The 26,073-nt window shown below is 40.8% G+C and overlaps 1 protein-coding gene across 7 annotated transcripts in view; it reads left to right on the top strand.

Moving 5' to 3' along the window:
- The window catches only part of ralgapa2 (Ral GTPase activating protein catalytic subunit alpha 2), a 273,154-nt gene that overhangs the window by 220,598 nt on the left and 26,483 nt on the right, over positions 1 to 26,073 (top strand). For all 7 annotated transcript variants that reach the window (XM_072913656.1, XM_072913661.1, XM_072913662.1 and 4 more), the window contains one exon: positions 25,771 to 25,892. In XM_072913656.1, the coding sequence (XP_072769757.1) occupies positions 25,771 to 25,892 (122 nt within the window). The remainder of the gene's footprint in view (positions 1 to 25,770; positions 25,893 to 26,073) is intronic.

Raw genomic sequence — 26,073 nt, 5'->3', positions numbered from 1 at the left:
TTACTGACAGTGGGTTTCTGAAGTGTTCCTGAGCCCATGTGGTAATATCCTTTACACACTGATGTCGCTTGTTGATGCAGTACAGCCTGAGGGATCCAAGGTCACGGGCTTAGCTGCTTACGTGCAGTGATTTCTCCATATTCTCTGAACCCTTTGATGATATTACGGACCGTAGATGGTGAAATCCCTAAATTCCTTGCAATAGCTGGTTGAGAAAGGTTTTCCTTAAACTGTTCAACAATTTGCTCACGCATTTGTTGACAAAGTGGTGACCCTTGCCCCATCCTTGTTTGTGAATGACTGAGCATTTCATGGAATCTACTTTTATACCCAATCATGGCACCCACCTGTTCCCAATTTGCCTGTTCACCTGTGGGATGTTCCTAATAAGTGTTTGATGAGCATTCCTCAACTTTATCAGTATTTATTGCCACCTTTCCCAACGTCTTTGTCACGTGTTGCTGGCATCAAATTCTAAAGTTAATGATTATTTGCAAAAAGGAAAATGTTTATCAGTTTGAACATCAAATATGTTGTCTTTGTAGCATATTCAACTGAATATGGGTTGAAAATGATTTGCAAATCATTGTATTCCGTTTATATTTACATCTAACACAATTTCCCAACTCATATGGAAACGGGGTTTGTATATATATATATATATATATATATATATATATATATATATATATATAGTAGAGATGCGCGGTTTGCGGGCACAACCGCGGATTATCCGCGGATCGGGCGGATGAAATTAAAAAAAATTAGATTTTATCCGCGGGTCGGGTCGGGTCGGGCGGTTGAAATAAAAGAAAAATAGATTTTAAATAGATTCAGGCGGGTGGCAGTTAAACCAATTCGGAAATATATATACATAGTTAAATGCTGTTACCCACATACGAAAAACGAGCAGGCACCTGCTGCATATGCCACAACAGAAGAAAAAAAAAAAAAAGAGATGGACACTTTTACGGAGCGGAGAAGGGACGCCTCGCCGGGGTCCGGGACCGAGGCCCCATCCCCCGAGAGGGCCCCACCGGGAGCCGTAGCTGAGGCGATCCGCGAGAAGGGCCCGACGCACATCCAGGGTCACCACCGCGCCCACCGCACCGACACCCCGCCTCGTCCGCCTTCGCCGCGGCCGGCGTCACGCGTCATGCGCAGCAGGTAAACAGCTTACCTGCCCGCCACCCCCGTGGCCGGGGGCTCGTAACAGGGGTCACTCCGCGCGCTCCGCCCGCGCAGCTTACCTGCCCGCCCCCCCTGTTGCCGGGGGCGCGTAACAGGGGTCACTCCGCGCGCAGTGCGCTCACGAAAGGGGTGGGTCTCACCCTGGTTGATATAGACAGCAGGACGGTGGCCATGGAAGTTGGAACCCGCTAAGGAGTGTGTAACAACCCACCTGCCGAATCAACTAGCCCTGAAAATGGATGGCGCTGGAGCGTAGGGCCCATACTCGGCCGTCGCCGGCAGCGAGACGCGCTTGGAGGTGCGCTCTGCGCGGCTCCCATATGATTGCGCACTGGTGTGCGTCTGGGTCGTGACAGCGTGGCACGCGAATGTCTGTGCTACATTGGATCAGTCTCCTTTCTTTAACAGGCAAAAGCTTTATAACCTCACTAATGCCTTGCATCGTCTATATTAGATATATAACTGCGGGCGGGTGCGGTTCTGATCAAATGTTAGAAACGGGTGGATGGCGGATGGTTGACGACTTTCTGATGCGGTTGCGGATGAAATAATTGCCTATCCGCGCATCTCTAATATATAGTTATATACCCCTGTTGGCTTTTACAATCTTTATCTTCATCATTTATTTCAACTTTGTTATTCAAGTGTGACATTTTTAAATTTAATTAATTTCCTTGACAAGCAATTCTGTTATGGTCATACTCTTGTTTGCTAGCGGCTACGATTTCAGTACTATTGAAGATCTTTGCTCCTTCTCGACTCTGTGGTAATATTCTTTTCACAAAACACAACCAATAGTACGTTAATGTTAAATCTTACTTGTGAAAAGTAATCCCCCGATTCCTATTTTCAACAGTCCGCTCATTTGAGCAGGAAACGCTGAACACCAGCCCGGCATCTTTGTTTTCTACCTGTCAACAGTTAGCTTAGGCTGCTCGCCGGCTCCTCATCACCACTTCAAGATGACGGCCGAATTTCTCGCGTCACAGCAGCCAATGCTGCGTCTACTAATAAGATGTCTATGGTTAGCATCATCTAGCTAGCTTACTTGTTGTCGCCTGAGTTTGCTCTACGAGCCACAACGTTGATGGCTGTCTACCTGCTGCTAATCATATTTGGATGATTACAATCCGAACACTAATTTTACATTACATTTTCAATGATAATATTAGTAAATTACTAAAAAAAAAATCTCTGGTACATTACATCAGACGTGTCAAAAAGACAGCCAAAAGAGGTTGGTAGATGAGAATAAATCTAAAAGTAAACTTTAGTGTAGAAATGCACCCAATCGCAGGAAATGTCGTTTTTATTTTCAAAATGTTCTTTTGTGGCAGCACTTTGTGGCAATAGAAATAATCCTCTTTTTTTCGTCAGTTTTCATCTTTTTTTGTCAAATGTGCTCACATGCCTGCACGTTCAAATTGCAGTACAGACAGACTAGTCGTACACAGCAGAAGTGTCGCGAAAGTCACGTGTAAAAAGAAAATAAAAAATAGAAAAAAATAGAGGGTTCCTGCTTTGCACAAATCTGAATACGCGCTTACACTTTTCTTTTTAAAATAAAGACATATTGTTTACACACAGACAAATCACAATACAGACAGATATATATATATATTTTTACACACAGACAAATTATAATACATACAGACAATTTAAAACACACAAGCAAATCTGATTACACACACACGCATTTAGATACAGACACACATATTAGTACACAGACACGTAAATTGGAGTACAGGTTGATTGAGACACTCGTTTTGCTGCAATAATACTTCTATAATTGAGGATGTAATTGCTGCCAAAGGTGCATCAACAAAGTATTGGTCAAAGGCTGTAAATGCTTATGTACATGATATTCTTAGTTTTTTATTTTTGATAAATTTCAAAAAGCTCTAAAAAAAAACAAAAAACTTTTTTACATTGTCCTTATGGAGTATAGTGTAGAATGTTGAGGACTCAAAGGAATGTATCTCATTTAGGAATAAGACTAACAAAACAAAATGTGGAAAAAGTGTATGGGGCCTCAAAACATCGAAAGCCAAAGACACAATCTTACTCAAAAAATATAAACAGACACTCATCAATCCAATCACAAGTATTATCAATAATTCATTGCAAGAAGGTATTTGCCCAAGGGCATGTAAGATATGAGTTGTTAGGCCAATCTTTAAACATGGGAACTTTACCAAAATTAGCAACTACCGGCCAATAAACGTATTTCCTGTCATTTCAAAAGTAGCAGAAACAATGGTTGCAACCCAACTCATTGACCACCTGAACATTAGCCCACATACTCTTAGCCTAGTGCAGGAAAATAGTTATTTTAAAAAAGTATTAGAGAAAAGGCCCATCATGTAACATCATTGCAGAATACTCGAGAAATACAACCTACTCAACTAGGAAAACTTTAAGTATGCTGATTCAGTTCTTGTATATAAAATTCCACCTGTCTTTGTAAAGAGGAAGGCCAGCAGAACAACTAGGTCAAGCTCCAAGGGGAATGTTTGGGCAACTCTCATTTTCCGATCAAGCGTTTCAAACATGTCGCACAATTCCTGCAAATGTAGGTGAAACTAGCAACATAAGCAGCATGTAATAAGGCCTCGCAAAATTGGCTGCTTGGAAGACAAAATTGTAATCAAAGTCGGAAAGCTACTGGTACAAAATGGAACCGTGTATTATGAAATGTGTTTTGTATCAGTTGTTTAATATATTCAATGTACACGGTCAATTTGTGGCAATGAGTGTCTACAGTAGCACCTTTGACGCCTAAATATTGGAATTTTACACTTTTAATATTGTAAATACGGTATGTGTACTACAGTAGGAAGGAGATTCATATGACTCCATTTGTCACAGTTTACCTGATACATGAAACGTGATGAATCGGGGGATGCACTATCCATGTTAGCCTCCAGACGGCAGTAGAGTGTTGTATAACTTACAATGTGTTTTGTGGCACATCCAACTCTGATCACAGCATCAGTTGCCATGTAAAGTGGCGCTTTCCATCATTTTCAACAGACTGCATTGCAAAATGATTAACAGCCTACCTTCCCCTCACACGAGATCCGCTCAGGAATCGGGACGGCGTGGCGCGGTTGGGAGAGTGGCCGTGCCACCGACCTGAGGGTTCCTGGTTCAATCCCCATCTACCAACCCAGTCACGTCTGTTGTGTCCTTGAGCAAGACACTTCACCCTTGCTCCTGATGAGTCGTGGTTAGGGCCTTGCATGGCAGCTCCCGCCATCAGTGTATGAATGTGTGTGTGAATGTGGAAATAGTGTCAAAGCGCTTTGAGTACCTTGAAGGTAGAAAAGCGCTATACAAGTATAACCCATTTACCATATGAATTATTTCCCTACTGTATGTTTTGAATGTGTTTGTCTTATTTTAACATCAACTTTTTACGGGACTGGAGATGGAAATTAGCCATTAGCTATACAGTAATCTCACAACATGTCAAATGTTGGTTAATATGTATTGTCTCTTTAAAATAAAATAAACTGAGTCTCTAAATAAAGAACCAAACTTAACAAAAGACTGATGAAGTATGTTTAAATAAGTGAAAAAATATTTAATACATACAAATTTGAAAAATCAAAAGAGTGCAGCTGAGATAGGCTCCGGCGACCCCGAAGGGACAATCGGTAGAAAATGGATGGATGGAAATCAAACTTTATTTATAAAGCGCTTTTCATACATAAAAGAAAGGCAACGCTAAGTGCTTTACAGACTTAAAAGCAATGCCCCGATGACCTACATCCCCAATTATCGCACACACACAAATAACAAACACACACACACATATGCACATACAAAAACATGCACCTGGGGATAGGCTGATTGGCAACACTAAATTGGCCTTAGTGTGTGAATGTGAGTGTGAATGTTGTCTGTCTATCTGTGTTGGCCCTGTAATGAGGTGGAGACTTGTCCAGAGTGTACCCTGCCTTCCGCCCGAATGTAGCTGAGATAGAAAGTGACAAGCGGTAGAAAATGGATTGTTGGATGGATGAACCAAAGAGTAAATAAAATATTGCATAACTAATAAGATAAAATAAAATATTGCATAACTAATAAGATAAAAAAAATAAAGTAGGAATGACTTTAGTACAATTAATAAATATTAGGAAAAAGCCAAATCAAAAATGGGGGTCTTAAAGTACTAGAGTGAAAAAAAACAAGTTGACTGTATATGCTTATTTCTGTTTCATTGTGTCCATTAAACCATATCCAATTGTATTTACAACCCGCAAAGTATGTGAAAACACAGTTTAAACATCACAAAATGCCACTTATTCAGTGAGCCATTTTGAATATTCTGCTCTGAATATCTTTGGATATTTTTGGAGATTAACGTCACAGTAGTAACGCTTCTGCACTCTGACAATGTTAGCAGACTAGTCATACTGGTAAAACGCTGAAATTGTAAAGAGATGTGGTGTTTATCATTCACAATCCTTCATATAAAACAAGAACGAAATTGGAAATCGTAAATAAATAAAAAAAACAATTGAGTCAACATATCGAGGTTCCACTGTTGCATTCATTATACTCTCTCTAAAAACATGCAGAAAGTGCCAACAATACTCTATTGACATGCCATGACCTGAATATTTTCCAAATATGAGTGATATTGTTATCAGCCCCAACGCAGACAAACTATTTTAATGGTGCATTGATAGCAGTGAGCTAATGCTAGCATATGCTGCTATTGTTGACATACTAAGCACGTTAATTGTAGATTAGAATTCATGCCTTTCTCACCTGGTAGTAGACACACGTGGCCATGGTCCGACAGGCTGGTCGACTTTCACATCCCCGCGAGATGAAAAAGACCCCAAAAGACGCTTCCTGCAGGAACTTTTTTTTAAGAAAGAGCTGATCTCCTGCATCAAAGGCAGCAAAAAGACCCAGTAGAACCAAGACTGACAGTTTTTGAGAGAGTTCACAATCTTTAAAAGGGCCGTCTCTGTATTGTGATTCACCGTAAAACCAGACTGAAACTTCTCTAAAACATTGCATTTATTTAAAAAAAAAAATCAAATAGTGGTTTAGAAAACAAGTTTTTCTAGAATTGTAGTTAAAAATGTTAAGTTTGATACAGGCCTTTAATTATTAAAATTGTCAGCATCCAAATTGCTCTTCTTAACAGGGGCCTCACCACCGCTTTTTTAAAAGCAGAAGGAAAGTCCCCCGTCTGAAGCGAGCAATTTAAGATATTAAAAATGTCCTTTCAAAGAACCATAAAATATTCTACAAATCTAATCTAAAAGACATGTGATGGGTTTCATAGTAGAAAAAATCCTGTCAAGCCTCTCAGCATTAACCAGGACAAAACTGTCCAGTGTTTCCTCAGGTAAAAACAGACACTCGGATGGATTAAAAGCAGTGTGAGAAGACAAAATGTCACGTCTGATCGTGTTTAGGGCTGCAACTAACGATTAATTTGATAATCGATTAATCTGTCGATTATTACTTTGATTAATCGATTAATAATCGGATAAAAGAGACAAACTACATTTCTATCCTTTCCAGTATTTTATTGAAAAAAAACCAGCATACTGGCACCATGTTCTGGACATTGGGGATGCAGCATACAGCAATAATAACACAGAAATGTAACTCATCAGATCAGAACTGAATCAGATATTGTACACGTTTCTGTTGTGAATAATAAAGGATTCATTTTAGGCTGCCTCTGAATAATAGCATGAAATATTCCAGCACCTTCATAACGTTTAGTTATACTAAAGCGTCACTCAAATCTAAATATATTTATATAGCTTTATCGGGCCTGGCTACATTGATCCATTATGAAACCAACCTGAGATATTTCTGTCCGTTATGTTTATTTCGTAATTGGTAGCCGTGCGTTTTCTCTCTCAAAACGGAGTCAAATGTGCCGGAGACACATTATCAGCCCTGCGTTGCAACAAAGGGATAACGTTAACGTTACTCACAAAAAAGCTGAACTCATGAATGCCTGTTGCCACTATGGACTTAAAAAGTTACGTACCGTGAGTTCTTCCCTTCATTCATGGCTCCAACATGTTTCCTTTTCAGGTGCTCCTGAAGCAATGTTGTACTTCCGTGCCATTTTGCAGGAAACGCTCTTCTTTGAAGTCTTTAAAGTAAAGTGTTCCCACACTTTTGACGACTTAGGTCGTACACTTTTCTCCATTGAAGCAATAACCTCAAGATGTTTCTCCGTTGAACTATCCGTACTGTTTTCCTGCGCCATTTTTCGAATATTTCCAGCAAAGGAGCCTATGTCGTCACGTGAGCTGCACATGACACATCATTGGCTAGCTTACCTCCACCTCATGAGACGTAGCCTCAGCGCCGCCCTGGCGCTGTTTTGTACTGTTTTTGTACTTATTTTGATTATTGTTTCTCGGCTGTTTGTAAATGTTAAAAAATAACAACAAAAAAACAAAACAAAAAAAGCCTCAGCGCATGCGCATAGCATAGTTCCAACGAATCGATGACTAAATTAATCGGCAACTATCTTGATAATCGATTTTAATCGATTTAATCGATTAGTTGTTGCAGCCCTAGTCGTGTTTTATTTTTTCTCTGAAGTGGTCTGCAAACTGCCCACAAAGGGCGTCTGTAGGTGTGCGACGTTTATTATTAAAATCAAGGTTAAACAAATTATTAATTGTTGTAAAAAGGGATTTTGGGTTATTCTTATTGTTTGCAATTACAGTGGAGAAAAAAGTGTTTTTTGCATTCTTAACCGGCGTGGTGTATATTTTTTTGCTGTTCACTTACTATTGGATAGTTAATCATTAGTTTATTCTTCGTCCAATTCCTCTCTGCTATCCTGCAGTGTCTTTTTAGTTGTTTGACTTCATCATATCTCCATGAAGGTATTGGTTTTAAAATTTTGATTTTAGAGAAGCAACAGCGTCAAGGCTGGATTTGAGATTTTGATCAAAATTGTCAACAATAAAATCACAGAGTGCAGGTAAAACAGGTAAGGACAGTTATTATGTGCAGCCACTTCAGACGTTAGATCGCGCTTCATCACAGTTCGCACTGAGGTGTACCGCTGGATAAAAGCTGTGATATTAAAATACACACAGTAGTAGTCTGACACAGCCAAGTCGACAACAGAGGACACACTGGTACACAGACCTCTGGTGTCCTCTGATGCGAGTCGGCTGTGTGACATGTTGGGTAAAATTCATAAAATCATATTTAAAAGTTCCCTTGAAACAGGGTCTAAAACATTATTGGTGTGAAGATTAAAATCCCCAGCGAAAATTATCATATTATATGTTGAACGAATGATTGATTAAAACTCAAAACAATCATTCTAAAAGCAGCTCATTTCTTTGGTGGTCTATAAACAGTGACACACAAAACTGGGGGGCTGCTAAAAACTATTGCATGGTATTCAAAAGTAGTATAGTGATCAAATAAAATCTGTTTTGATGTTAGGTAATGTGTGGCTATTGATGTTGTGCCACCTCCCTCCCTACCACTTCTGGCTGAAAAAGCAAAGTTAAAATTGGATGGAGAGGCCTCGGTGAGAACAACTGGTGCCTCTGTACCCAGCTGTACCGCAGTTAAAAGCAAGCGGTCTAGTTTGTGGTCTAAAATCAAAATATTCAATCAATCAATCAATCAATGTTTATTTATATAGCCCTAAATCACAAGAGTCTCAAAGGGCTGCACAAGCCACATCGACATCCTCGGTACAAAGCCCACATAAGGGCAAGGAAAAACTCACCCCAGTGGGACGTCGATGTGAATGACTATGAGAAACCTTGGAGAGGACCGCATATGTGGGTAACCCCCCCCCCCCCCCCTCTAGGGGAGACCGAAAGCAATGGATGTATATATTAATATTATATGTATATATTAATATTAAAAGACTTGTTCAGAGAGAATGAATATTTAAAAATGCCATGTTAGTAGTAATTGGTGTATTTGTGACTGTAACTAATAAGTAGTGATGTTTTGGAAGTGGTTTTAGGTTATTGATATGTACAGTGTTGTGTGAATGGGATCTGTATCGTTCTCTACTAGTGATAATGGTGGAAATTATCGAATTGTTTGTGGGAATTGAGGTCCAAGTCCAGTATTGTGTGTATTGCTGTTGAAACAACGACCAGGGGAACATCAGGATATAGAGGCATGCGTTGTATGCAAGTATTAATTAGAGGAGATTGATTGATTTTTGCACAAACAGCTTGTTGGCATGCCCCCATGTGTTTGAATAAATCATTTGTTATGCATGTCAAACCTATAAGATGTCGTTAGTTGCCAAAATAGACTTTTACCATGTTTTTACTTGTTTGCTGCTCTTAAATATGAAGAATGCTTTCTGGTAACACTGCATCATTGATGTAAAAAAGTAGTACTATTGTGAAATGCTAGCTCTGTTAGACAGTGCAAACATGTCACCACGTTGTCTGTCTTTTTCACTTTGTAATGATCGCATAACCTCGTTCTTGTCTTCTTTGGGCCCTTTGCTCTCTTTCCACATTGTTGGGTTTTTTTCTTCTTTGAGCTATCTCTCTTTATCGGCACTCAGCTGTCCCTGCCACACACACACACACACACACACACACACACACAGGCCACATCACCTGCAGCGGAAACTGCATCACCTATAGGTGTACCACTCTCATGTGCGTTCTATTGGAGCAATGTTGCGAAACCAACGTGCGCGTGATTTACTCAGTAAATGAATCATCGAAGCAACAAAAAACAAATTGTTGCTTTTTTTTCTAATAGATGAACTGTTGCAACCCAACTGGCACAACTATCACAAACCTCATATCTTACACACATTTGGTGGAAACACAAGTCATATAAGGAGATATTGTTCCAAACCATACCATGGCAATTGCAAATGAACTATACCATGTAACAACAATACTCTCCAGTCAAGACCAATATCAAGAGTTTTCTTTTCAACAAAAAAGTAAATTACTTTTTAAAAAAAAAGGGATTTAGATTATCTGTGGTGGCAATGTATTTTCCAGAAGGCTGGTAAATCCAACAAACTGGTACTTTGACTTTACCTCTGTGTAGGTAAAATCAGCTCAGTAAGATTGTATTTTAATCCTGGGGACCAACTTGCCCTTCCTTGATTTATCTTTGACATTTTATTAAAAGTTCAGATCAGATAGATGCTCTGGGGCACCTTGTTGATTCTAAACAATTCACATATCAGGATGTGAAGCATAAACAAGGTTGCTTATTCACCTCACTCCTCAGATAAATTATATTATGACCACCTTTGTCGTGACCTAATAATGTATCCAGTTATTCATGTCCTGCTGGTCAGGACAAAGAACACCTTCATAGAGAACTCACACCCAGCCAGTCACAAAACTGTATCTGTTAATCTTCATCCCTATCAGCCTTTTGTAGCTCATCTTATTATGACTTCCTGTTAAAGCACGATGGAGGTCTGTGTGGCTGTTGGACTATAATGGGCCTGTGTTTGAGTAATCATGTCCATCCCATTGTATTGCACATCTAAGGCTGTTGTGTTAGTCCTCATCAATAGAAACCAGGGTCCTTTTGAAAAGGAGATTGATTACGGACGCAGCTCATGTAAATACACAAGCTCAGTAGGCTTTGATGGCTGTCATGTTGTGTTTATCACATCACGTTAAACGCATTTTGATGCCCTTCCTTGTTTCTTTGAGGTGCGATTCTTCCTTTTTTGTCAACATGTGACTCCAACAATCAGCCATCAAGGGTCAACATTGACTTTGTTGTCTTATGATTTGTTGTGCGGCGCAAATCGATTTTTATTGTTCCCTGGTGAAATGGTGAACTGCCAGAGAGTTGAGAAAAGTGGTGACCACTTCATCTGGCCCGCTCGTAAATAACCCATCCATTCCAGCTCGCAGACATCAGATTTTGTCTGCAGCTGTGGCAAGGCTTTGGAAAATAACTGATGGGCAGTGATGATGTCACAGGTTAGAAGTGATGTCACAGCCATAACTCCCTATCCCGCTGTCTGAGTGCCAGATGGACGATACAGAGGTGTGGAGGTTGCAGCTTAGAAGCGCTTTGTGGGTGAAGCCCACCCCTCAAGAGGTGTAATTAACCCAGGATCACGGTTTGACCCAACTCCTTTGGGCTTCCTCAGCTCCTATTTCTGTAATTAGTCAACTTGTTTGAAACTATCAGAAAAGCTTATGTCCATGTGCATTTACAAAAAGGACACAAACACTTCTGCTAATCATATCTTATCTGTAACACATCAGGACATTATCTGTCCTGGTGCTGCAGCTCCAGCAAAAAGCTGTTTAATGAGACACCAGGGTTTTGAGAATTACACGTACATAACACACCTTATTCTATCATCCCAATGGTCGTTTTCTGTCATCCTGACTCCCTTTATCTATCTCAAATTGTTGTTCATTCCCACTCCACCATTATTCCTGCATCCTTTCTCCTTTCCAATGTTTCTCTGTCCAAATGTCTCTGTGTTCCTCCCCGCTTTCCCAGTAATCACCTCACACTTCGGACGGCCTTTGCTGGAGCAAGCTTCACACCTTCAGCCCTCGCTGTGACAACAGGTACCGCCGGCACTCACAGCCTGGCCTCTCTCCAATCAACACCTGCTCCATTTTCCCTTTTTCTTGCTTGGTCTTCAGCCTTTTCCCCCCCTCTCCCTTCTTTTTTGATAGTTGTGCTCCACCAACCTAGTTTTTCAGTGCATGTCATATTTCTTCCCCCATTCTCACTAGTATGCAGAGCATGAGGTTGTCTCAGGCGCATGATCACGCCTGATGGTTTGCTCAATTTGCACAAATCTGCTTTCTGCACCTTTTTTAGTGGTCTTTATAGAATTCACTCATGATTTATTTAGTGAGTAGCCTCCGTGATTGACCAACATATTTTAGTGTCCTGCTTTTTCATTGTCTACACTTAATATACTAAATAAATTTAAAAAAAATATGAACCATTTGGTCTGCTATGTTTGGTAATTATAGTAAATTCAACAGCAAAAAAATAAATACAAGTGTATTTTTTTACCCCGCTGTTCGCCTGGTAGCTCACCACTCCTGAGCACCCCAGTCTCTTCATCTTAGGAGGCCAATTATTTGACTGCTGAAGTCAATGGCACTGCGAGCTACTCGTGAGTTCCTCTCCTCTTCAAGGTCAAGCTGATTGGCCCAGGTTAATGGGCAGATGTGGGACTGAGAGAGAAAGGGAGGGAGGGGGGTCAAGCACCTAGAGGCACACACTCCACCTCATCTCTAAACTGTTTCTCTTCACCACAAGAGCCCCTTTTACTGCAACAGCTTCGACAAACAGGATTAACCTTGGTTGTGCAGTGCAGGGCCGAGCAGTGCAGGAGCAGTTTGAGGACATTAAAGGCAAACAGTCTTTTGGGGGGAGGGTTCATGTTTTGTATCGCAGAGGAAAACTGTTTTATGTTGGCTTTAGTTGATGTCTTTGACTGATCATGACTTTGCTTGGTGACTTTAATAGAATTTGATCATGCTTTTCAGTGTGGTCAGCGTTCGTTCATAAATCACAATGTCGTCATTTCATCTGTCAAGTTACGTTTGGTTTTTAGGTTCTCATGTATTGGTTAGATTACAAGATACTGTTGTTTATACCGACTGACTCTGTTAAGCAACTCATTTGGGCAGCCTGGCTCAGTGGGTACAGTGGCCATCTTGGAACTGGAGGGTTACTGGTTTGATCCCGGCCTGGCGAGCTCATGTCAAGGTGTCGTTGAGCAAGACGCTGAAAACCCCTAAATGCTTTTGATAGGTCGTGGTTAGCGCCTTGCATTGCAGCTTTCGCCAACAGCATCCCACAATTTAGATTTTGTATTGTGCATTGACAATAAAAAGCCTATTTTATATTATGTTCTTCTATTTGTGCAGGCTTTGGATTGCCACTGAATAGCTCCAGTGGCTAGGTTTTGGGGCACTGGCCGGCAATCAAATCTGCATTAGCTTGATAATGAAAATAATAAAATGATGTGGTGAGTACCACTGTTAGCTAAGTTACTATACTAAGACTGAGATACTGTATCATCTACTGTATTATATACAGGTGGTCCTAGGGTTATGAACAAGTTCAAAAAGTGATACAAGTTGAGTTTTAGTGTAAGTCGGAACTTATGCCTAAATTATAGCTAAATTACCTCGGAAGTCACTCACACTGTACCAACACAAAAAGGACATACAATGGAACCTTGGTTTACGAACTTAATTGGTTCTCAAACAGGGTTTGTAAATAGAAAAGTGTGTATATTGAAGCAACATTGTCCATAAGAAACAATGTATAAGGCCTGCTACTAACAGTTTGGTCATGTTTATGGTTTCCTGTGTTCTGTGCTTTTTCCTGTTCAGAGCTCTTATTTTGGTTTCTGTTTCCTGTCACTGCACCTTTGTCCTGAGCGCTGCTTCCCTCACCTGTCTCTGATTGGAACTCTAGACACACCTGTTGCCAATCAGACTTCTTCATATGCAGTGTTGGGACTAATGCGTTACTTTGTAACGCGTAACTGTAACGCCGTTAGTTTCGGCGGTAACTAGTAATCTAACGCGTTATTTTTTTATATTCAGCAACTCAGCTACCGTTACTACATGATGCGTTACTGCGTTATTTTACGTTATTTTTAATGTAGTATCGGCTAGAAACAGAAGATCTGAGTGTTTTATTGCAGCGCTGCGGTGGAAAAGAAGAGGCGTGCTTTGTGTGGGTGCAGGGGGCTCCCAGACCGTAGTCGAGGGGCGCAGGGAGACGTTCCTCCAGGGCCTATGTACTTCGGGGCTAACAACCTTCACTTTACCCGGCAGTGGGTCTTTACAGCTGAGTGTGAATGACGAGGCCGGCGGTTTGTTGCAACTTTGTGACTGTATTGGACACAGCCATTTACCAAGCTAGAGCACCTGCACGCACTCACTGTCGCCGTTCCCTCACCTCTCTCGCCCACTCACTCACTGACGTCACTCACCTCACATGCTGTCATATCTTAAAGGGCCACACACACACACATACGCTACTCTCATAACAATTAACATGACATCATGGTGAAGCCAGAAGTCGAGTTTTTTAACATGGGGACATTCTCAATACTTTTCTTTTGTCGAGCACAAAGAAAAGAACGTTTTAGTTAAATGTAAGTTGTGTCTATTTAAAGTTAAAGTTAAAGTGCCATTATGTTGCAGCTATTTAAAATAGTTTTGTCAATTTGTTCTGGCCTGAAATAAATTGGCCCTTTGAAACATATCTTTGTCTTTGTGTGTCAACAAATTGTATTATTCTCCAGTGCAATAACAGTACTGAAATGAAGGCTAAAAGGGCATTAATGGGAGCCTTAAAAAAAAAAAAGGGGGAAAAAAGAAGTAACTAAATAGTTACTTTTCACAGTAACGCATTACTTTTTGGTGTAAGTAACTGAGTTAGTAACTGAGTTACTTTTGAAATAAAGAAACTAGTAACTGTAACTAGTTACTGGTTTTTAGTAACTAACCCAACACTGTTTATATGCCAACCTGCTCTGCACACAGGGCAGGATCATTATGCACTTCCTGTGCACATCCCTGCTACAAATAAATATACTTCTAACTGCACGCCGTCTGCTATCTCTGCATCTTTGGAATCACGCTGCAAGCAACACTCAGTAAACCGTGATACAATGTAAACATGAATAATGGATTCTAGCCACGACAAAGTCCATATTTTAGTAATGGTTTGTCCATTTTGAACACAATTTAAAGCGTAATACAGTTCTGTATGTCAAACAAACACAACAAGGGGTTTTTGGATCCACTTTGTGTTGAATAACAAAGGCAAAACAACAACTATCTGAACTGTCCTCATGTGTAGATGCCCTGCCAACACACACACACTGTCACTAGCCCTGTGGTGCAATCAGTTTGACATCAAAAAATGTCTTAACTTTACAGCCAGGTTGCTACAATGATTAGGAATAAAACATAAAACCCACTTTACCTTGTTAGTTAAAGGGGAACATTATCACCAGACCTATGTAAGTGTCAATATATACCTTGATATTGCAGAAAAAAGACCATATGTTTTTTTTACCGATTTCCGAACTCTAAATGGGTGAATTTTGGCGAATTAAACGCCTTTCTAATATTTGCTCTCGGAGCGATGATGTCACAACGTGACGTCACATCGGGAAGCAATCCGCCATTTTCTCAAACACCGAGTCAAATCAGCTCTGTTATTTTCCGTTTTTTTCGACTGTTTTCCGTACCTTGGAGACATCATGCCTCGTCGGTGTGTTGTCGGGGGGTGGTGTAACAACACGAACAGGGACGGATTCAAGTTGCACCAGTGGCCCAAAGATGCGAAAGTGGCAAGAAATTGGACGTTTGTTCCGCACACTTTACCGACGAAAGCTATGCTACGACAGAGATGGCAAGAATGTGTGGATATCCTGCAACACTCAAAGCAGATGCATTTCCAACGATAAAGTCAAAGAAATCTGCCGCCAGACCCCCATTGAATCTGCCGGAGTGTGTGAGCAATTCAGGGACAAAGGACCTCGGTAGCACGGCAAGCAATGGTGGCAGTTTGTTCCCGCAGACAAGCGAGCTAAACCCCCTGGATGTCTTGGCTCACACCGTCCCTTATGCCACCGAAGATGATCAAGAGAAGAATATCGACCCTAGCTTCCCTGGCCTGCTGACATCAACTCCAAAACTGGACAGATCAGCTTTCAGGAAAAGAGCGCGGATGAGGGTATGTCTACAGAATATATTAATTGATGAAAATTGGGCTGTCTGCACTCTCAAAGTGCATGTTGTTGCCAAATGTATTTCATATGCTGTAAACCTAGTTCATAGTTGTTAGTTTCCTTTAATGCCAAACAAACACATACCAATCGTTGGTTAGAAGGCGATCGCCAAATTCGTCCTCGCTTTCTGCCGTGTCGCTGGCTGCCGTGTCGTTTTCGTCGGTTTCGCTTGCATACGGTTCAAACCGATATGGCTCAATAGCTTCAGTTTCTTCTTCAATTTCGTTTTCGCTACCTGCCTCCACACTACAACCATCTGTTTCAATACATGCGTAATCTGTTGAATCGCTTAAGCCGCTGAAATCCGAGCTAATGTCGCTATAGCTTGCTGTTCTATGCGCCATGTTTGTTTGAGTTGGCATCACTATGTGACGTCACAGGAAAATGGACGGGTGTATATAACGATGGTTAAAATCAGGCACTTTGAAGCTTTTTTTAGGGATATTGCGTGATGGGTAAAATTTTGAAAAAAACTTCGAAAAATAAAATAAGCCACTGGGAACTGATTTTTAATGGTTTTAACCCTTCTGAAATTGTGACTATGTTCCCCTTTAAAGATTGGAAGAGAGGGATAGAAAGGAAGGCAGTGTTGGCAACGCTGTGTATATTTCCTGTATGTTCATACCACACATCAGTTTCTATTACTGTGCTATGAGGCACACAATGGGTGGATGAAACGTTCGTACACGGAGCCAAACCAAAGCATATTTTTTTCTGTGGCTATATCGAAAAAGCTGTACAATGAGGGATTCGTAAATCGCTGTTCCATGATAATACAGTGATACAAAAATGAAATACAAGAAGTAAATGAAACCGTATAAAAGAAGAAAACAACTCTTTAATTTGTACCCCTGTGATTGTTTTGCACATTTGAGGGGGAAACCCACTTATTGGAATAGGAAATCTTCATAATGAGACCACTATGCTGCTTAGTTATTAGGGTTGTTAGTCTTCGGTTCGATTCGATTTGATTTTGGGGGGTAACGATTTGATTCAGAATCGATTCTCGATTCAAAATCTATACTTTTTTAATAACATTGGATGACAGGTCTATGATTATCTGCATTCCTCCATGAAATAGATAAACTGCTCTGACCAATTTCTATATTACTTAAAATAAAACTGGGTTTGTTTAATAAAAGTCTTCCCAAAAATGTAATAAAGTCAAATACAAATAAGGCAACAAGAGAAGTATTCAACACTTCTCTTTTTTAAAGTAAATTGATACAGTAGATATGGGCATCTACATCAACAATATGATTTGCCTGAGTGGCGAGACAGGACAGAGTGGGGGGAAAAAAAGTTGGATTTTTTTCAAGCAATTGAGAATTGTCACAAATAAGAATCGCGATTAATTTGAAAATAAAAAATGTTCACCCCTATTAGTTATCATTGTCAATTTCGTATGTTCAAAGATACCATCTTTACCCTCCATGAGGGTTGTGGCGTTTTAGCAGCTTGTAGCCAATGTTGATTTGTCCACTGAGCGTTTTACAATATCTAACTTCACTTTTTACTTTAACTTTCCTTTTATTTTTAGAGCTGCCCCCAGTAGAGTCTGCCTCACACTTAGGAGAGATAATCAAGGGAGAAAAGTGAATTATTCTTTCTCAGTGTGAAGCACACCTGAGCTGCAGCTGCCTCACGCACACACAGGCGCATAAAGGCTAAACAAGCTGTAACTAGTTCACCACCATATCTCTTGTTATGGGACGTAAATCAAGTTTTTAATTAATTTATGGCATCATGTTTGTAACCACGGAATGTTGTAAACCGAAGTCCACCTTTATTATTAAATGTCTCATTGTACATATGTGTCCTCACCATACTGTGTTTTAATTACTTTTTATTTAATTTATCCAGTGGAAATGTTAAGCTGAGTACTACATTTATGGCTGTATTGTAACCTCATTTTGGAGTTTCTACACTTTATCACCATGTAATCTATTTGAGCTAAGCAATGTTAATGTAAATAAATTATTGTTCAACAAAAAGATGTGTGGAACAGCTCGGTGTGTTCGAAGGTTGTGTGTGTCAGTGGTTGCATGAGACCTTCTGTCAGCAGGGCAACTGAGGAGTACAAAGACTGAGGCTGCATGGTTAGGAAGCTCTCCAGGGAGAAACCAGATCAAAGGTCAACATTGGCTTTTGGGGGAATATGGTGTGTTTTTGTTTTTTTGTGTGTGTGTGTGTGTGTGTGTGTGTGCATGTGCATGTGTGAGCATGTGTATTAGGCGGCTACTTTTGGGGGGAGGGTGGAGGGGGGGTCGCAAAAAATGGATCTCTTTGGACAGGTCCCTGTGGGCGTAAGGCTAAAAAGAGGGAGATGGTGATGATGGTTGGTGCTGATGGGGTCCAGCAGAGATAAAGCCGCCTGCTAATGAAGAGCCATCTGAGGCCTTCATTCACCTTGAACATGGGCCACTGCAGCTGACCTGACCTTGGCTTTGATCCACAAAGATGCTTGACCCCTGCTTTCCCTCAAAGCCCCCCTCCTGCCATCTGGGCTGCACACATACATGCACATAGCATAGATGCATATGCATACGCACGTATGTGGACCCATATCCCTACGAAGGTGTCATCCTATATGTCTTTGTCCATTTAAGCTGCAAGATGTGTGCATAGTTGACCTGTATGGTTGTGTACATGTTTGGCGTGTACACTGTCACTCACAGTAAAATTCCAGCCATAGATCATCAGGCATAATACAAACTTACCATAAAGTCATTTCCCCAATTAAATTAAATGATAACTAGGTACATAGTAAAGTATCCACCTGGATGGAATCGATCGAATCAGGTTGTCTTGACGTCACATTGCATGCTCAGCATGTGGATCATTGTGCCACTTCCATAACCGTCTTTTTCAAAGACCGCGCATGATATGCTGTTTGCTGCTATGCAGCAATTAACTCAGGAAAATAATACATTGGTCCCAAAGTTGCCCTGTATTTGTGTCACATGCGGTCTTTTCTTCACATGGGCTTTGATTGATTGATTGAGACTTTTATTAATAGGTTGCACAGTGAAGTACATATTCCGTACAATTGACCACTAAATGGTAACACCCGAATAAGTTTTTCAACTTGTTTAAGTCGGGGTCCACTTAAATTGATGCATGATACAGATATATACTATCAGATATATACTATCATCATAATACAGTCATCACACAAGATAATCACATTGAATTATTTACATTATTTACAACTTGTTTAAGTCGGGGTCCACTTAAATTGATGCATGATACAGATATATACTATCAGATATATACTATCATCATAATACAGTCATCACACAAGATAATCACATTGAATTATTTACATTATTTACAATGCAGGGGGGGGGGGGGGGGGGGGGGTTAGGTTTGGTTGTTATCATCAGTCATCAACAATTGAGAACAGAGAAATGGATATTGGAACAGTGTAGGTCTGACTTGGTAGGATATGGACAGCAAGTAGTGGGCAGAGAGAGAGATCAGAAGGCATAAGAAAAAGTATCTGCATTTGATTATTAACAATCCGGGGAGGGTGTTAGTTTAGGGTTGAAGTTGCCTGGAGGTGAACTTTTATTGCGGTTTTGAAGGAGGATAGAGATGCACTTTCTTTTATACTTGTTGGGAGGGCATTCCACATTGATGTGGCATAGAAAGAGAATGATTTAAGACCTTTGTTAGTTCGGAATCTGGGTTTAACGTGGTTAGTGGAGCTCCCTCTGGTGTTGTGGTTATGGCGGTCATTTACGTTAAGGAAGTAGTTTGACATGTACTTCGGTATCAGGGAGGTGTAGCGGATTTTATAGACTAGGCTCAGTGCAAGTTGTTTTACTCTGTCCTCCACCCTGCGACATAATACTCTTGTAATGTACTTCATATAAACATTATGTTTTGGTCTTACGTGTTCTTTGCTTACAATTTTCAGATGCTGTGACATTTTACTGACGAGAAATAGGAACAATACAGTGGGGCTGTTTAATGAAAAAAAACCTCTCTTTGGACGCCACCAAAAATATACTAATGCAATAACTATTTATATAGTCAGTATCCATTACAGCACCCCAGGTATAATAGATTCATTGTTTAAATTCTGGCAGAACTCTGTCAGTTATGTGGAGTTTTTGAAAGAGTACATCACAAAGTAATTGAGGCAACATGGAGTGCACGGCTTGGCTGCGACCAGCAACTCAAACTGATTGTATTTTGTGGTTTTTGATAATCCATCCATCCATCCATTTTCTACCGCTTATTCCCTTTGGGGTCGCGGGGGGCGCTGGAGCCTATCTCGGCTACAATCGGGCGGAAGGCGGGGTACATATATATATATAATGTATATGTAGGAGGTACCTCTTTGATTTATTCATCTCTAACCAAAATATCTCATTAACATATACATAGAATCCATTTTATTTGTCTGAATCATCCTTACCATTAGGAAAGCACTTGGATGAGAGCGGACCTCCGCCATGGCCTACTTCTTAATAGTAAACAAGTCCTAATTCTAGACGGAGATCTGCAGCAGCCCCAAAATGTAATCACTTGTTTCTTAGTTTCTTATCCCATTTAGGACATTTCCTGAAAGTTAGATGGAAATACACCCATAACTATTTGAGCTATCTATAGCGGAATGAAAGAAACCGAGTCAGTAATCCACTGTCTTTGTCTCTCTTGGTGCAAGTGAGGCCTCTAGCATACACACACACAGAATTGGAAGCTCGTAATGTAAATGTTAAGTAACGCAGTAGAATGTATCCAGATCAGCCTCAAAATGTATTTGTTACTTATCATATTTCGAACATTTCCTAACAGTTGGATGATTATCCACCCCTAATTTTTGGAGCTCTTAATAGCTCAAAAAGTTATAGGCAATGAGCTATCTATAGAGTGAACACTTTTGACAGCCATCCATTTTTTTATGACTCTGCAGAAGCACTAGCATACACGCACTGAAGCTAAGGGTCATAGCGTAAATTTAAGGTTATGTAGTATAAATGATCCGGATCAGGTCCAAAATCTAATTAGTTGTTTTTTATTCCATTTTTGGCATTACATGAAAGTTTAAAAAAAAAAAACGGCCCTTACTTTTTTAGTTATGTTTTGGGCTGCAACAATTAATTGATTGATTAAATTAGAAATAAACGTTGATTTATATCTTATTGCTCTGATTAATCATTTAAAGAGTGCAACTATTAAAATTTGGACCGCACTTAGTGCCCTTAACTTTAAATACGACGACAGAGTTTTTGCACGTCCGCGCACATGACAGCAGTGGTCTCTGTGTGCCGTGATCTGTGAGTTGGAGATTTTTTTATTATTATTAATGCACACATGTTAAAAGTGAAATGTTAATGTTTTGAATGTGCATTTATTTAAAAAAAATAAGGTTATTGAAAGCAGAACATTTGCTATTTTAAACAAGTTTCCCTAAAATACACATAGATCCTTTGAAATGTATTTTATATGACTGATGAGGTGGCGACTTGTCCAGGGTGTACCCCGCCTTCCGCCCGAATGCAGCTGAGATAGGCTCCAGCACCCCCCGCCACTCCGAAAGGGACAAGCGGTAGAAAATGGATGGATGACTGCTCATTTAATCAATCTAATCGATAAATTAATCAATTACTAAAATAATCAATAGCTGCAGCCCTACCTCTAACTTACTAATAGACAAACTAATGGCAACAATTACATAACCACCTGGTGGAGTTAATAATCCACATTAACCTATTGACAATATGTTCAGCATTTAGTATGACACTGCAGTTACATTTCATGAGTCAAATGATATCTTCCCCTAAAACAATAATTGAGTGTAGATGAAGGGTTCTTGCTTGCATGTAATCTTTACATCGCTGTTCTGGATGTGTCCCATGATTAAGTTAACACATGGACGCAGCAGCGACTGCATATGCAGAGGAACAAGCTGTACCACTGCCTTAGTAATTAGAGACAAACAGAAAGAGAAAGCAGCATGCAAGCTCGAGAAGGCAAGATGACCCCCCTACTATGCATCAGGTCTGATGTCTGTGCCACAATTTTTTACTCGCAGATCGGATTGTACATTTACTTAAGTGAGCTGATTACGGCTCTCATGTTCACTCTTCTGCAAAGCAGCTTTCATTAGTCACCCTCCCTCGCTATGTGTCCCTCTCTCCCTCGTTCCCCTGTCATGTATTTAGCCCTGCCTTCTGATAATTCTACACTATCTTGCCTTTTGTTTTATTCTTGAAAGTTGCTCATCTAATGTAATCCATTTGTCTAACTTGGGTAGCGGGCAGCGGAAGGAAGTATTGGAAAAGAGGCATGTGTCAGAGTTGGAGAAGAGCGCCTCCAGCTGGAGTCAATATTTGCTTTAGGAATCTCAATAACAGGCCTGCAGTCATCTGCATCTCTGATAATGGACGGCCATATGGCTCTGTTGACCCACGCTGTGCTGAGGTTCTCTGTCTCTCCTCATCTTTCCTCCCCCTCCATTTGTTGGCTTCATTTAAACTTGTCTCATTTCTTTTCATTTACTCCTTTCGTTGCGTGTATTTGTCTTCCACTCATCGCCTAACTGGGCACATTGTTCACACTTTCACAAACATCATTTCCCTTTTTAGTCATCTATAAAACCCTCCAAACGACCCACCACACAGAGCTGTGACCCAGGTTACCATGGCAGCAGAGCCTGGGATGCCCTCTCTTTGTCCAACACTGTTTCCAGCTTGTGACAGAAAGCAGTGACATGACTAAGAAGACCTATGAAGAGCATTTGAGGGTTTTTACATGGTATTGAGTTCTTCATGGATTGGATGCACCAGTAATTATACAACTTAAAAAACAACAACAATTCCCACATCATTTCACTCTCAATATTTTACCTTATAGACATTGTTTTGCTCACAGGGTCAATCGTAATTAAACCTATGAACCACTTCTGTATTTTACCCCTGCCTTTGTCGTCGCTTGTCCGCTACCCTCTGTCCGCCCCTGTGAGCAGCTTGGCCATCATACCTGCTGGAGTGTCCCGGCTCAGCTGCCCGTCAACCCCACTTTGCTATGGTTTCCTCTAAGCCATTGGTCATGGCTGCGTTGGCCCCCGCTGTGGCGGCATGTGCCCGCAGCAGGCCTCCTGCCCAGCCACTGTCTCGTCCTATCTATCTAACCCAGGCCGAATCTTCTCAGTCTGGTCCAACCTATCTCCGCTCAACCTGGTTCATCCTTGGCGTTAGCTGCCGCCCTGCACCGCCTCACGCTGGGCTGTCATAATGGAATGAGGGGGAGGGTTGTTGAACTGTATGTTTTTCACTGAGAATGTGATTGTAATGGGTCGTCAATAGCGGCAAACAGACTGCAGTGAGGATAACGAGTTATTGTCGCACATGGATGGTTGTGTCCTGAAAGTGCCATCACAGAGACCTTTTTACTTCAGTAGTTTCCTTTAGCATATTTTTACCAAGCCCCTGCCTCCATTCCACAACAGACTTGGCACGCTGCATCTTCCGTAATGACATGATAATGGCTGTCAGAATGTTTTGTACCGTCACCCACAGCCATTTTGCAGGCCTATTTATTTATTTGGACTTTCCCCTCCCATTTCCATTACGGCCGTCCATCCTGCATGCTGGCTGCCCAGGCTCCAGTTGCTGCTTGTCACTCGGAATTTCAAATGGCTTCAATTTTCCCCCTGATGACACAGGGAAGTGGCGGGCAGCGTATCAGGCGAGGTGGTCGTCGACGGGTTGCCTACAGCAGGAGTTCTATTACAGAGGGGGAGAGGAGATTGTTAAGAGCATCACACCCAATCGTGATGTACTCTTTATTTTTTACTACAATTTTAGAGGCCGTGTGCACATTTTGGGCAATGTGGCATGACTGATGGGTCCATATTTGGTTATGTTCTTTTTCTTTTTTTCCCCCCTGGTTTTCTTTTTTGGTTCACTTTCGTCTGCCAGATAAAACTACCACTGAAAAATTGTCACTTTAGGAATAAATGATCCTAAGTTAGCACGAGTATTGCTACTAGTATCATCAAATGATATTTACGAGCAACATAAGTACTAGTGGGGCGGCGTGGCGAAGTTGGTAGAGTGGCCGTGCCAGCAATCGGAGAGTTGCTGGTTGCTGGGGTTCAATTCCCACCTTCTACCATCCTAGTCACGTCTGTTGTGTCCTTGGGCAAGACAGTTCACCCCTTGCTCCTGATGGCTGCTGGTTAGCGCCTTGCATTGCAGCTCCCGCCATCAGTGTGTGAATGTTTGTGTGAATGGGTGAATGTGGTAATACTGTCAAAGCGCTTTGAGTACCTTGAAGGTAGAAAAGCGCTATACAAGTATAACCCATTTATTATTTATTTAGTGATCCTGGGTAAGCTCCATGTGCATGCACAAGCACACATCAACATAAAGCCTTCCCTCCAAGAATTTTCTGGGTTTCTTTGGTTATTGTTGTGGACTATAAAATGTCCCTCCAGGAATTCGCGATCGCTCCAATTGATGCAAATTCAGCCAGTCCCTGTGAATTATGCACATGCTTGCAACTTTGTCCGATGCCCACAACTTCCCCGCACATTTTAGCCAATAAGCGTTGTTTGCACCAATCGAATTTAGTTTCTTGTGTAGGCGAAGCAGGAAAGACAATGATATCAATATAATATCAAGTCTTTAGTGCTCAAATGGCGCAATTGTCATCCTCCCGCGTAGGTCAGAATTATTTCCGGTTCCTGTCTACGGCGCTAAGCCCTCTGGGTAATGAAGTATATAAAACTTAGCAATACGCCAACTTCTTCAATTCTTAGATTGCATGTATTTATATATATATTTATTTAACCTTTATTTGTTCTGGGTATGACAATTAAGAACATATTTTCATTTGCAATGCTGACCTAGCAAAGAGGCGGCATTTACATGTTAGAGATGTTGAAGTATGATGAAAATCTGTAATTGTCTCTCATTTACCAACAAAAATTAGCGCTATAGATTGCTCTAAACAATTCACCAATGTTCTTAACGTACAGAGGTAATTGTGTTGGAACATAAATTAATATTTAAGATGGACAATCATTTTTCAAGTGTAAAACATAAAATGGAGAATGTCTGCAACTTGTGGATGACAGAGCAGGAAGCTTCTGACCAGCAAGCATGTAGACAATTAGAGCATGATAAAGTTCATGTACATTCTGTAAATTAAAATTCAAAGCATTCCGTAATTATGGGAGGGACTGAACAAAGGGGAATTTCAGCTTTAACACACTCCTGATGTGCCCCATGTTCAATGCACAGTACCTACTCATCTCCCAGCTCCTTTGCCGTAACACAAACACACATCATAACATGAGCTTCCTCTCTTACAGAGCCTTGCAATATTATTATACTTCACACCCTCCACTGCAGTGGTCAGTTTTTTTCTGCCCTCAGTCTCCTCCTGGATGGCCAACAGCCACATTCCAAGCAGGAAATACAGGGTAAACCCTCCTTCATTGTTGGATGTGTTCAATGCAGCTTGGCTTTTGCAGTTTACCACTGCTTGAGTGCAATTGAGCCGAACCAGTACTGTGCAGAAAGAAAACTGCAAAACGTGGCATGCAGCAGATATGAACATGCTTTATTTTCGCAACAGAATGCAGTCACTTTCACAAGTAGGATTTGGAAATGGGGTGAAAAGGTTTTAGGTCATTCTTTTTTCTAATCATATGGTTTCTAGTAGGGCATTTTAAGGATTGCCTCAGAAAATATAGATAGGAATTGCATGCTTTACTGTTGACTGTGTTGCTGTTTTTGTGCTACCTAGTGTTCTATCCCTTAACGAGAGTTAACCAGCTATGAAGAAAGGGCGCTCTACTTGGAGGCCATTGTCCAGAATCACAGAGAGGTCATGACATTTGAAGACTTTGCCTCGCAGGTGTTCTCTCCCTCCCCAGGCTATACAACGAGTGGGACAGGTGAGAAATGAATGTCTTCCTTTCTGTCTATCACCATTATATCCCCTCTTTTTCCACGTCATATAAATTTTTCCTTCATGTTAATTTCTTACCGCTCGTCTTAAACGATCAATCCAGGAGCTGCACGCCTGTTGTCATCTTCTCTCTGTATTTGCTTTTCTTTGTCCACCTTTACTGCTGC

The sequence above is a fragment of the Nerophis lumbriciformis genome, linkage group LG08 (assembly GCF_033978685.3).
Source record: "Nerophis lumbriciformis linkage group LG08, RoL_Nlum_v2.1, whole genome shotgun sequence".
Lineage (NCBI taxonomy): Eukaryota > Metazoa > Chordata > Actinopteri > Syngnathiformes > Syngnathidae > Nerophis > Nerophis lumbriciformis.
This window is presented reverse-complemented; position numbering and strand designations above follow the sequence as displayed.